Source organism: Pieris rapae, chromosome 10 (assembly GCF_905147795.1).
Source record: "Pieris rapae chromosome 10, ilPieRapa1.1, whole genome shotgun sequence".
Classification (NCBI taxonomy): domain Eukaryota; kingdom Metazoa; phylum Arthropoda; class Insecta; order Lepidoptera; family Pieridae; genus Pieris; species Pieris rapae.
The window spans coordinates 7,081,249-7,093,971 of record NC_059518.1 but is presented as its reverse complement, the minus strand read 5'-3'; the positions used below and the strand labels follow the sequence as shown (position 1 = coordinate 7,093,971).

General features: G+C 34.8%; 2 protein-coding genes across 2 annotated transcripts in view; one reads left to right on the top strand and one right to left on the bottom strand.

The window, feature by feature from the left end:
- Positions 1-7,440, top strand: part of LOC110993471 (glypican-6) — a 64,102-nt gene extending 56,662 nt beyond the window's left edge. The window contains exons 5-11 of the mRNA XM_022259756.2: positions 733-889; positions 2,784-2,946; positions 3,112-3,675; positions 3,926-4,079; positions 4,278-4,453; positions 4,775-4,921; positions 5,376-7,440. Coding sequence (XP_022115448.2) covers positions 733-889; positions 2,784-2,946; positions 3,112-3,675; positions 3,926-4,079; positions 4,278-4,453; positions 4,775-4,921; positions 5,376-5,674 — 1,660 coding nt within the window. The 3' untranslated portion in view covers positions 5,675-7,440. The remainder of the gene's footprint in view (positions 1-732; positions 890-2,783; positions 2,947-3,111; positions 3,676-3,925; positions 4,080-4,277; positions 4,454-4,774; positions 4,922-5,375) is intronic.
- A 576-nt stretch (positions 7,441-8,016) lies between these two features.
- On the bottom strand, positions 8,017-11,815 carry LOC110993482 (kelch domain-containing protein 4). The gene is made up of 9 exons (XM_022259770.2): positions 11,600-11,815; positions 11,231-11,404; positions 10,942-11,063; positions 10,722-10,830; positions 10,425-10,652; positions 9,637-9,837; positions 9,099-9,264; positions 8,329-8,538; positions 8,017-8,187 (listed from the first exon to the last, which is right to left on the bottom strand). The coding sequence occupies exons 1-9, from the start codon at positions 11,708-11,710 to the stop codon at positions 8,054-8,056; spliced, it is 1,455 nt and encodes a 484-aa protein (XP_022115462.2). The 5' UTR covers positions 11,711-11,815; the 3' UTR covers positions 8,017-8,053.
- Positions 11,816-12,723: the final 908 nt, after the last annotated feature.

Here is a 12,723-nt window from a genome sequence, read left to right as displayed (position 1 = left end):
CGTTTGCCGTCACTGCGGACGAAGTTCGGCAATTTGCCCATTATATGTCGGCGAGATAATTATAGGAACTCGTTGTTGTTGGCACAATACCGCCATTAATCTCCTCACTGATACAATGCGTTCGGGAATTCAGAGCCCGCTTTGATACTTAATTTATGAAGATACAGTTATCCGCTATTACTGCATTATAACGCCACTTGCTTTGATGTCCTTGCTGTTTCAATGACATTATGAGAAAACAATGCAATGTTAAGGTGATTTCATTTGACCTTTGAGCTTCTGAGAAGATTGTTTGTGGAGGTTTGGATGGATGACAATAACACTGTTTTTGGTTACTTTTAGGCAACAGAAACGTACAGTAACCAACTTTTAATGATCAACATTATGAAGACGTGAATCATATTAAATAGCAAAGATAAAATGAATAAATTATGAAAAATGTACTAACAAGTAATACCCTTATAAAAACCACCAGTTTGTGGACCCACTGATAATCAGTTTGACTTCGGGTCCTTCAAAAAAGAGCGCAATGCACTCGCCAGCCCCTCTGGCCATGGGCGACGGTATCACTTAACATTAGGTCAGCCTCCTGCCCGTTTGACCTGTTCATTTAAAAAAAAGATACACCATTCTTATTTTAACGTTACGATTGATCTAGGTTTTACGTAGGGTATTTTGCATAACAATAACTATCTTAATCCCTTAAATTTATTAAGGAACTGCTATTTTCAGGTACTTAAAATGCGTGAGTGAACACATGCGAGATATTCAACCATTTGAGGACGTGCCTTCAAAATTATCAGTGCAACTCCGACGAGCATTTGTGGCCACACGCACCTTCCATAAGGCTCTTCGCGCGGGAGCTGACGTCGTCAGAAATATGGTTCAGGTAATGTGAATTTCTGTGTATTTTTTATTGAACTTATATCTAGATCTTTCAGATCTTTGATTGCATATTTGTTTTATGATTTCGTAATTCTCTTTACAACGATATACATATATATGTATTACATACAAGCAGGCAGTGTTTTACTGAAAATTTCGGACGTTATCTTTAGAACTATATTAAAATATAGTAAAATAGTTGAATGCATTACAATTGGGTGTGGGTGCCAAATACAGTGGAGTTCCTCATACACTAATCAGTTCTAGTTCTACTTTAATAAATACTTATTAGAAAAAAGAAAACAAAGAACTTTAAATTGCCTTTAAGAAGAGCAAAGTATTTATCCAACTTACGAAGCTTTTAAAGGCTTTTTGGTTGTATTGACTGTATTCGATAAAATGATTTTTAAGCTTGAGGTACGTCATATTGAAAGGTCGCAAGCGTACTTAACCTAGTTCGATATGCAACGATTGTCGTAAGTTTAGTACGTGTAGGCTTCATATTATAGCCTCGTTTTTCCTATCTAAATACTTACGGACCTCCGTTGTAAATAAATAGTATACGTAGTAGTATCGCCTCGAGACTTAAATAAATTTTACTAAATTTAACTTGGAAACCAGTCTTGTTCTTAAATCTGGGCTAAAGATGAGAAAATCATTTTCAAATTAACAAGAATTCATACCAATTTCATCACTCCGAAAGAGAATTTTATAGTATAATATTGTTGCGAAGACGGGTCAACTGCAATGTTTATACATTTTTCCACTACTTAGAGAACTTTTCAGCAGGCTGAAATATAATTTATGACCGTTTCAGGAGAGGGTCAATCACATATTGGAAAATCGTAATTTAAATAATGTTACCCTAGTTTTCAGGAAGCTGAAACAATATTTAATACAAAATTAATTGTTCAATCCCAAACTTGGCTGTTTCGTAGTCATATACCTGATACATAGTGCGGTTTCACATAAATTATGTAAAGTGTTTTTTTAATAAACGTACTTTACTGACTTAGATGTAATTTGTATTCAGAATCTTATATGACAAACATATACTATTACCATTTTGGTGTAGTCAGAAACTTTTATAGCCTACCGATTTTGGCGAGCATTGTCTTAATAAATTCTACAGACACTCCATCTAAGATAAAACAATTGGTGTAAATCTTTATTCAAGGATTGTTGAGCCGTCTGGCGCCAAACTGGATGACACATAAAGTTCGCAATTAATTTTATATGAATGTTACGATGTCTGACACATTATAATTCAATGTTTTATTGTTTTTCGTGCATTAAATTGATTATGACAGGATTCATTGCTCACTGTGTAATTAGGTAGGTAACATAAATTATACAATAATCTTTTTTTAAATTTTATCAATTTTTTTTGGCTGTAATGAAACCAAACGGAAACTCTAAAAAGATCAACCACCTTATACCATATTTCGGCGGTAAAATTGCAGAACATTTCGTGCCATTGAGGTACTGTGACCTTATTCAAATCACATACATACGAAACACTCATACAAAGAATTTCATCTTGATGATATCATCTTGAGTGTGAAACAATTAGCAATAACAATAATTAAAACGGCCACTGAATCTTTACTGAGAATTGGCAGCATGTGTGGTGCGATTTAATTACTTTATCACATTCGGCTGTAATCTTAAGAGCATTGACTTGTTGCTTATATTTGTTAATCTGAATCTGTTCTATTAAATTGAGATCTCGGTTAACTGATTTCATGTGATAGATCAATAGTCCTGACTAGTAACGTTATATTAGAATTTTCATTACGATTTTCTTATCCTACACATTACTAAACACAGGGTTAATGTTGTAATATTCTTCTAATGTAATTATTATATCTGTTATAATTTTTTCCTTTGGTTTCCAGGTGGGTGTAAAGCAAGAATGCGTATTAGCGTGGGCGAAACTTCGCTTCTGTGGCGGCTGCGCAGGCGATGCGACTCTCGCTTGTAGTAGATATTGCCACAACGTCATTCGAGGGTGTCTGCCTGCTCATGCAGATTTGAGCGAGCAATGGGATGCCTATGTTGGTCAGTATATGCGTTTAAATTTCTATCTCTTAATACTTTTATTTTATAACATTATCATAATACTAGCTATCCGGATTGATATTGTAGCTAAAATTAATGTATCGTGCGTCGCTTCTGTATTCACTTTTGAAACTATTTTTAATAATTTAAACAAATCCTTTCCAGATGCCGTCGAAAAAGTGGCTGACCGTCTTCTTGGTCCATTTAACATAGCCATGGTGGTTGGTCCAATCGACATCAAAATATCTGAAGCAATCATGAGCTTCCAGGAGCACAACCAAGAGATATCCCAGAAGATCTTTTCTGGCTGTGGAAAGCCGGTGTTAGGCGGGTCGGGTGGCAGTACCGGCCCATTCTTCGCGCCAGACAGAGCTAGACGTTTCGCTCGCTCCATACCAGACTTCGACTGGAATAAGTCGAATGACGTGGACGATTTCGTTATAGAAACGTCATTGGAAACCGTTGTGAATAACGACCCGTCGCTAATAAGCCTCCGGACCCCGGAGGATATTCGTAAAGCGACGGAAGAATTGAAGGAACAAGCAAAATCGAGATCTCGGTTCCTTCAGTATATGAAAGGAGATATAAGCTTGCAGCAGTTTGAGGAACATGAAAGAGAAAAGAGAGATGCAGAGGCAGGAGATATCGACTTTAGAGCGTTCGAGTTCGATGGAAAACGGGGCTCTAAGAAGAAGAAGCCAGTTACTACCAAAGTTGAGGAGAGTCATGGTAAGGAATTTGGTAACATACATACTTTATATTTCATATTATGTATGTGATTTTTAAGAGATTTAATAGAACATTAATGTTCTTTATTATTATTTTTCTGTTAATATAAAAATCCAATCAATAGGTAATTCACAAGTCATTAATATGACGTCTTATTATTAAGAATTATGTAGCAAGTAATTTTGATAAAGGAATGTATTTCATTCTTCAGTCGGAATTATGAAGTATATAATTTATATTGTTTTTTCAGGTGCAGAAGGCGGTCCCGCGTTAGAACGTTTAGTACGTGAAACGCGTGCACGCGTACGCAGTTCGCGTCGCTACTGGGCGCATCTGCCAGCGTTGCTTTGTGCCTCTACAAGTATTACGTCCGCGCCTTGCTTCAACGGAACACATGTTGCTACGTAAGTTTTATATACATAATATTTACTTAGTAAATAAAAAGTTTTCGATTAAATCAGTGAAACTGACCTAGACATACACACCCTGTAGATCCAGTTCCCATTCCAACTTAATATCCGATTTCAATTTTATTTCACATAAAAGTTAGTAGTTTGGTTTAATATGGTTTCTGGACTTATTTGTGAATTGTTTTTCTTTAGGTACACAGCAATCGCCGCAGGAGATGGTACTGCAGCGCTTGCTTCGAACCCAGAAGTTCGAGGACCGCCTCCACAGCCATCCGCCGTTGGAAGAGCACAACTTGATTCTCTCAAGTCTCTTACTGCTAGACTTAAAGACGCTTACAACGGCGTCGAAGTTCAGTGGAAGGATTCAGGTTAGTGTTTTCTTGACGTTTCTAAGGGTTCATTAAGTTCTCTGTATTAAAAAAATATATTTTGATTTCTGACTATTCAAAAGACAATATATACCTATTTTTATTTTAAATAAACTCTTAACATATGTAGTATTTTGATACTAATGATGACTGTTTTGACAGTCATCTATCTCAAATATAGTATTCTGGTTAGGTAATTTCATGATGGTCATCACCAGGATGTACTTATTTAAAGAAAAAAATTCATTATTTTTATTATATTGCCAACTAGTTTCTTAATGCATTGTTAGAAGAGAAATCATCTGAAAATAAAATTTACAGCTGAAGACTTACAAGCGGCAGCTGCAAGCGAAGACTTTGTGGAAACTGCTGGATCTGGATCCGGCTCTGGAGACCACACCGACGACACAGAAGATCTGCCTGATGATGATGATGAAGACAGGAACCCTGATAGCGATTATCCTGAAGGTAGGTTAAAAGATAACATTGAATGGAATATTCTGTCTGTCTATGGTCTGAACCCCGGGAGTAATAGACGTCTATGTGCTCTTTTCACACTCCCGTGCGGTCAAGGGAACATCGTGAGGAAACCGACATGCAACTTCTAGCCTATTAGAAAAAAGCAATGATTAGGAAACAGACATATCAATCTGAGGCCTTGGACCTAAAAGGGTTGTAGCGCCTCTGTTTTTTTTTATAATCATTATATTTATATACATTCCAATTTATTCAAATATTTGTAGAATCTAATTTTCATTCATTATAAACAGAAATCTTATGTGTTTAGAATAGTGATGTCAAAATCTGTATATTGGCTTTAATATTTTTCGCAATTTCAAAGACACTTATGTATATATAAAAAAAATAAAAATGAATTTAATGGTTAAATACTGTCTATATTCTATACCTTTAAACTTTCTAGGATCTGGCGAGCACCAGCCGGATATCGAGACTACCGAGCCGGAACCAGAAAACCGGCCGCCCGTACCACAAGTGCCGTTCGTACCAGAGATCATCGACAGTCCAGATACAAATAATGTTCAGCCACGCGTCCATACCGAATCTGGTATTGTTCCGGTCGAAACCGAAACAGTGGAAACCGCTCATGAGGAACCGGTTGCAGGGTCAGCGGACAGACCGTCACTGCATAAAGCTCTATTTACGTACGCCCTCCCAGTTGTATGCGCCTGGTTCGGTACTATTGTTACTGACCTGTTTTAAATCTCCGACGCCTGCATTTAACGTCGCAAATACGTAGCTAGATGACAACTTAATGAAACATATAGAAGGACAAACATTTTGGCTTGACTCTTATTTCTACTCCTAAATGCGCTTTACGGTCAAACGTATATATCCGTATACGTATACGTATACAGAATCAAGGCGTTTGTTTAGTAAGTTTAAAGTCTATATATTCTGAAGTTTTCAGCACGGAGATCAAAAGTTAGGGTTTGAGTTGTCATATATCTATATCGTTAACGAGTTAGCATAATAATTTATTATAGTATAGAGTCTCCTATAACATGTTCCGTTAAAAGCGAGTGCGTCGGAAGACCTAGTCAAGAAGTCAGTGCGCGAACGTCGTCTTACGCACGATATAAAATACACAAAGGCCGATCAAATATACCTTACTCTTTCATTTAGCACGCATTAAACAGAGACAACATTTATTTCTATATTTAATAGGCTTTTGCGTATTTGTAAGTTCTGTCAGTGCGTAGATTATCCACAGGTTCGCGGGTGAGTGATCGACAATAAACTTTATCCCAATGAAAATTAGGTCATTGTTAGAGAATCAGCCAAATTGTGTATTTATTTAATGATCTTGTAAATATTATGTAAATTATAATCGAGTTAGATAGCGAATGTTTTACGTCACTTCGTATTAACTTAGCCGAGTTTGCGCCATATTTTAGAAGCGATATGAATTGGGAATATGTAAATATTTTGGCGCGAAATACGGTGTAATATGAACTGTTTTAAATTGTAAATAAATTAGTCGTTAAACTAATTATAAGTTGAGACTGATTCGCTTTTCTTTTTATTCTCGTATTTTTTATGTAATTACAGAATATAAAAAACGATTTATGTGTAATTGCATTTTATTCGTCCTAAGTTTAACCGACTGACGTTTAGGTAAAATTGCTTTATTAATTTTATTTTAATGCGTTGATATTCTATTTAGCTTCCAGTAACTCATACTGTATATAATTTTCTAATAAATGTAGACCTTTTCAGTCTTTTAGTGAGTTTTAGCCTAGGGGTTAACTAAGATCTTTATACCATTAGTCATTTTTTACGCACAATAATGAACTAATACCAATGTAATTAAATATTATGTTTGAAGGCATATTTAATCGTGCAAGTGTGGGACCAAAAACTAAATTCTTTATCAATATATTGTGCCATCTACTTAGTAATTGAACGCTGTACATGCTTCGCATTTCAACTAACTTGCACTTTGATAATTGCCATGTTCTATATTTTCATTTTCATAGCTTGCAATACCGTGTAAGCTTGTATCGTAAAACGTCAAATATAAACCGAGAAAATTACAATTAAGGATTTCGATGTTGGCAACATTAATGTTTTACCGCCATCGGTAATTTTATGTAAATAAGTACATGTTCAATGTAATCTGTGTTTTAGGAATTAGCTTTTTTACAGTTAAACAGGGTACAGCAAAGTATCGTACTTTGATTCATGATACAATTTGGTTAGAAAGTCTCGCTTTAAAAAAAACGGTGAAAAATTCATTACCGATATACGTAAATTAGCTGATATCAGAGAAATCTAGCTTTGACTTTAAAATATATTCTAGATTGCATATTTATGTTTTAATAGCTTTGTATGCTGAATCAATTATTGTCACATGAAATAAATGTTATGATCATGCATTAATATTGTATGACAAAAATACGTACGTATAGGTATTGAAATCTTTTATAAAAATATTACGTAATGTAAATAAAATGGTAACATGTGTATTAAGTTGTTTTATTTTCTAAACGAAACTTACCCAATGTTCAATTAGTTTGTGTTGATAAAAAATTATAATATGTATAACAATTGACTTAACGTGTTTACACTAAAATAGCATAGTATTTCATTTATATACTCAACAAGCGGCCCTGAAAGACGTCCGGTAATCATCTTAAATACTAAAAAACCTAGTGTTAATCTAAACCATTCTCGAATCCTCTTTGAGTACTCGTTAACAATTTCATCAAAAAAAAGCTTAATTGTCCAGGATGTCATACGTATGTTGAAATATTTTAATTCGCGACATCAAAGTAAAAGTAGATAACATGTCTATATCAGCCTTTAGGTTGAAGGAATAGCACCTTCCTTTGCAGCCACTTATGAACATAAATATTGGTTATGTTACTAAATAATTAATGGATGAAGAAACTTGATAAAATAATTAGGTAAAACTGTCGTTTATACATTACAATATAAAAAATATTTGTCTGGGTACATAAGGTGAGAGAATAAACATATTTACAAGCAATATTTTTAAATAAAACTATATTTTGTTTAAACATATATATAATAAAAAATTGTTTAACTTAATATTACAGTAGTAAGTATAATATGTATTCACTCTTCTTCAGACTCTTCACTATCTTCTGTCGCACTCCCAGAACCTGATTCGTCTTCAGAGTCTGAACCAAGCCAGTCAGGTAACTTGGGTTGTTCTATAATCGTCTTCCATTCGTTTAACTTGTGTAGATCTACATATTACACACAAATTAAGATATTAAATAGGTATACTTTTACTGGCAAGAATTGAAGCAAAATAATATAAAAACTTTTTAAGAAAGTATTAAACATTTTTCTATGTACCAAATACAATCGCCAAAAGGTATGATTACCTAAGCTATACATATCACCGAGGTAGAATTGTTTTTCATCCTTCTCCAACACTCCGCCGTAGACAAAGAGGGTAGATCTGTGCACGACCATCATGGCTGACATTCTTGGGCTGGGACCAGATTTGGGTTTCGGTGCAGCGACAGTTACTGTACTCGCTACTTGATTCGTTGCACCACCAAGTTTCATGGTAAATACTTCGTCTGTTACCACTGAAAAAAAGGTTTTATATCGCGTATTAATGACTATGTCAGAAAATTATAATTTAATATAGATATTAATGAATGGGGAATTAATCCTTATTTTTAAGTAAGTTAAATATTTTGAACGAAATCGTTATTTGTCGTTGTAATATGCAAGTTAATTTTAAACATAATATTGTTATGAAGACGGGTTGGCTGAAATGTTTCTCGATTATTCCGCACGTTAGAGAGGTTTTCAGCAAGCTTTTCCAAAATGTTATTTATGGCAGTTTCATGAGAGACACTGACTCACAAATTAGAAAGTTATAATTTGCAGGAGGCTGAAACATTATTTCAGGCAGTCTCAGAACAAGTGAAGTCGAGTGGTATGTTTTCATGAAACCCGTTTTCACTAATAAAACACCTTTGATGAAGGAATATTCTAGAAATTTTTAAGTGTGAGACAAAGACGGAGTTATATGCGAAAGAGAGGAAAGACGCAGCGCTGTGCAAAAAAGAGTAAGAGAATTGTTCGATTATCTGTGTGTAGTATGTTTTTAAAAAGTATAAATTTACTAAAAATATAATACCTGTAATTGCCTCTTCAGGTGATTCGTCCATTTTCTCTTGTACGGGAGCAGGAATCGCCTGTTCCGCCTTGAGTATAACTGGATGCCAGCGACATGTCTCTAAGTCTATTACTTGAAGCTCATCACTCATATCCCCTCTGATGTCTTCTTCTGTCTCTTCTACATCCTATATAGATGGATTACGATAATATCAAGTGCAATTAAAATATTTTGATTTTAAGGAAAACTTCATAGCATCTCGGAAGTTAGTTACAGATCCTTAAATGGGCAGTTAATAATACAGAATTTTTACCAGGCCATAACCTAAACATATATCTATTTCTGCGCATTAAATTCTAAATAACTTTAAATATTTCGAAAAGTTACCCAAAAATATATTCATTTAATGGTTCATCAAATAATAATTTAATTAATTTCATTTTCGCAAAATAGAAAACATTTTCAAGATACTATACAACGTATATCTGAGAGCTTATTTAAATAATAGTGAAATGGTTAGTCTTATAAGGCAGTTACTAGTATAACATTTCATACTTACACAGACACCCCCAAACACATATCCTCTATTAGTGTGTATATTAACTGCAGCGGCTTGACCTGCGCGTGCGCTCGTTCCACCGGAGAGTGAGCGCCAAGACCAACTAGATCCTTTACAGGTAAGTTTGAACATGTCTGTATGTGTGTATGTTCTCTCCGTACGACCCTCTCTTACACGAGAGAAACCACCATACACTATAATCTAAAATGATTTTTTTGTTATATTCAATGTAAATGAATTTGTGGATATAACTTTTATCATGACATAGTGATTAACATCTGCAATTGTGTATCAATTTAATAAATTGATACACGGCGCCATTAAGCTCCACTGTTGAGTTGCAAATTTATGAGTGTATTGTGATCAGCAACATACAATGATATAGCCCGTTTTTGTTCTAACAAACATTCAATCGCTTGGGTAAACTTAGTTTTTTTTTAAATCGTCAGCAGTTTTTTTTGAGTTAAACCTGAGTGATTGAAGTGTTCGTGTGTGAGATATATCAAACGACTAAGTTCCGCCGAATATTCGGTATCCGGTATTCGGCAAAACTGCTAACCGTTTCATCTCTAATATATATGTTCTGATGTGTTTAAAGTAGTAAGAGCTGAGATGTGTTACTTAGAGTTTCAATTCTTAGCAATCTTCTGTGGTATTTACGCTTTGGCTTAGGAATCACACTAGCCAATGACAAAAATTATCAGAGAAATACTTATATGTTAAAATTTGTTTTTGCCATATTAAAAAAGTGTTTATCCAAAATAACTACAAAGGGTGAAGGAACTTACCCCATCATTTCCCACAGGTAACATGACACAAGCTGATCTGGGACACGGTCCCCTTCCATTTGGAGCCAACTTTGTCCACTGTCTCGTGTCCAAACAGAATGTGTATATATCATCAAAATACCGGCACTCTCTTCCATCATCTGAGTAACCTCCAAAGATACACAGCTTTCTACCTAAAAGTACCATTCTATGCCCAGAACGTGGAGATGGACCATTTGGTGAAACAACCTAAGAAAGCATATATTATTATTACTACCTGTAGATGTGCACATTTTTGAATTAAGTATATGTTCATACCTTCTCCCATTTTTTTTCAGACAGTAAGAAGCACCACAAATCTTTATAATGATAGAATTGTGTTTCTGTGGGACTTGTGAATTCACCACCAAATACCCATAATTCTCCCCTAAAATAAAAGAATAACTTTAACATTATAGCAATATAAAGTAACTATGATATTGTATTCTATGATATTGTAGTCTTGACACAGTTATTAAAATGATTTCAAGATGTTTACTTGTTGGCCGGTGTTGCTACAGCCTGGTGTGCACTACGAGGTGGTGGAGCCCCAGGTGCCTTGACTTGTCTGCATGAATTATTTACTGGGTTGAAGAATAGCAAGTCATTGTATATTTCTGTCTGAAAAATAAACATTATAATTTAAGTTAAGTCAATGTTTCTTACTAAGTAACAATATATTATATTACAATAAAATAGCCTATTTTGTTATCTTCTTATCTTTCCTACTTTTAGTTATAAAGTTATAAGCTCGTGGTGGAGATAAATATAGTTTTATAACCACTAACCTGCTGTCCATTATGATATTCGCCTCCAAACATAATGAGCTCATTATTAGTTGGATGTGGTGTGAGTGAAGCATAGGCTCTAGGTGATGGAGGCGATGTTAGAATTTTTTCAGAAGCTGCTGCCCTTTTGGCTTCTTCTCTTTCGATTTCTGCGATCACTTTCGATATATCTTCCTACAAATATAGCCGACTGTCGGTACACGAAAATATTGGGTGCAACTTTTGTATTTATACTGCTTGAAATTGATAAATCACAGCAAAAAGAAAATAATAATAATTGGCTACTACATAATTGCACTGTGATTAAATTTAAAAGCGTTCACCTAAATAAAACATATTTTTTTAATGTTTTGTTTATAAATTTCTAACCTCACCCAAGTCGGCCAGTTCTTTTTTTAATTTACTTGCAAGTTTTTTCTCAGTTTTTGCTGCAGTTTTCACAGCGCCACTTATTTTATTTTTGTTTTTCTTTTTACCCATTTTTCTAATTTGGTGTTAGATATGATTTAAGTTACAAATAAGCAAATTAGATGCACAGTGCACACATTAAAATTTTAAATTTCAAATTTGCACTTTGCAGTCGAGAGTCACGGCAGACTATAATAATTCATATAATATAGAGTATAGTCACTTGTAGATGTCTTCTCATAGGTGATAGCCGATAGGTCGTTGACGCAACCACCTGACACTTGACAGGCTGTTCACATTTCCATAGTTCCATTTCTGACTTCTAACTTCTAAGTTCTAACTTCATTTAAAGTTTGACTTTGAACAGTCATCAACATTCAACAGATGTTAACTGTAAAGTATGCCGTGAAAAAGCCGACCGTATTGCCAATGAGGCAGTGGATAGTGGAGATGTGGATATTTTTGGAAACTATGCGCATGACTTGATGGCTCTTTCTGGGATTTATCTCCGGAATTCCTGGACTGAATCCTGGAATCAAGATCGTTCAAAAGGTCGCCATTATCGTGCTATTCAACCTTCTATACCCATTAAGCCCTGGTTTTGGAGACTGAGATTCGGTAAAAGAGTTACAACAATACTGTCTCGTATGCGTCTGGGACACGTCTGCACCCCAGCTCACCTTGCTAAGTTTAATATTATTGACAACCCTACGTGCGAATGTGGATATGCTGAAGCTGATTTGAATCACATCATTTTTGTTTGTTCTCGGCGCGAACGGTCGGCTCTTATCGACGGTCTCATTTCCCTTCAAATTCCTTTCCCTTCATCCATATCCTGTTTACTTTCAACAATGGACCCACATATATATAAACTTTTAGCAGCTTTTATCTTAAGTAATGATATAAAAATTTAGATCCTATGAATGTGTATATATGTAAATATCTTTTCTTACACTCCTTTTATATCTATCTCTATAAGAATTGATCTTTTATTTTATAGATTTTCCTTTCCTTAATTCCGTTCCATCCGTTACGTTTATTTTTTTACCCGTTTCCCTGTTTTGACCCTGGGCCACAATGCACAA

Bases quoted from the DNA above. Each gene is read 5' to 3' on its own strand.
- LOC110993482 (XM_022259770.2), bottom strand. From the start codon at position 11,710: ATGGGTAAAAAGAAAAACAAAAATAAAATAAGTGGCGCTGTGAAAACT. The intron at 9,838-10,424 runs GTAAGTTCCTTC...AAATCATTTTAG, and splicing joins TACCTGTGGGAAATGATGGG to ATTATAGTGTATGGTGGTTT. The intron at 8,188-8,328 runs GTAATCATACCT...TGTAATATGTAG, and splicing joins CGGTGATATGTATAGCTTAG to ATCTACACAAGTTAAACGAA.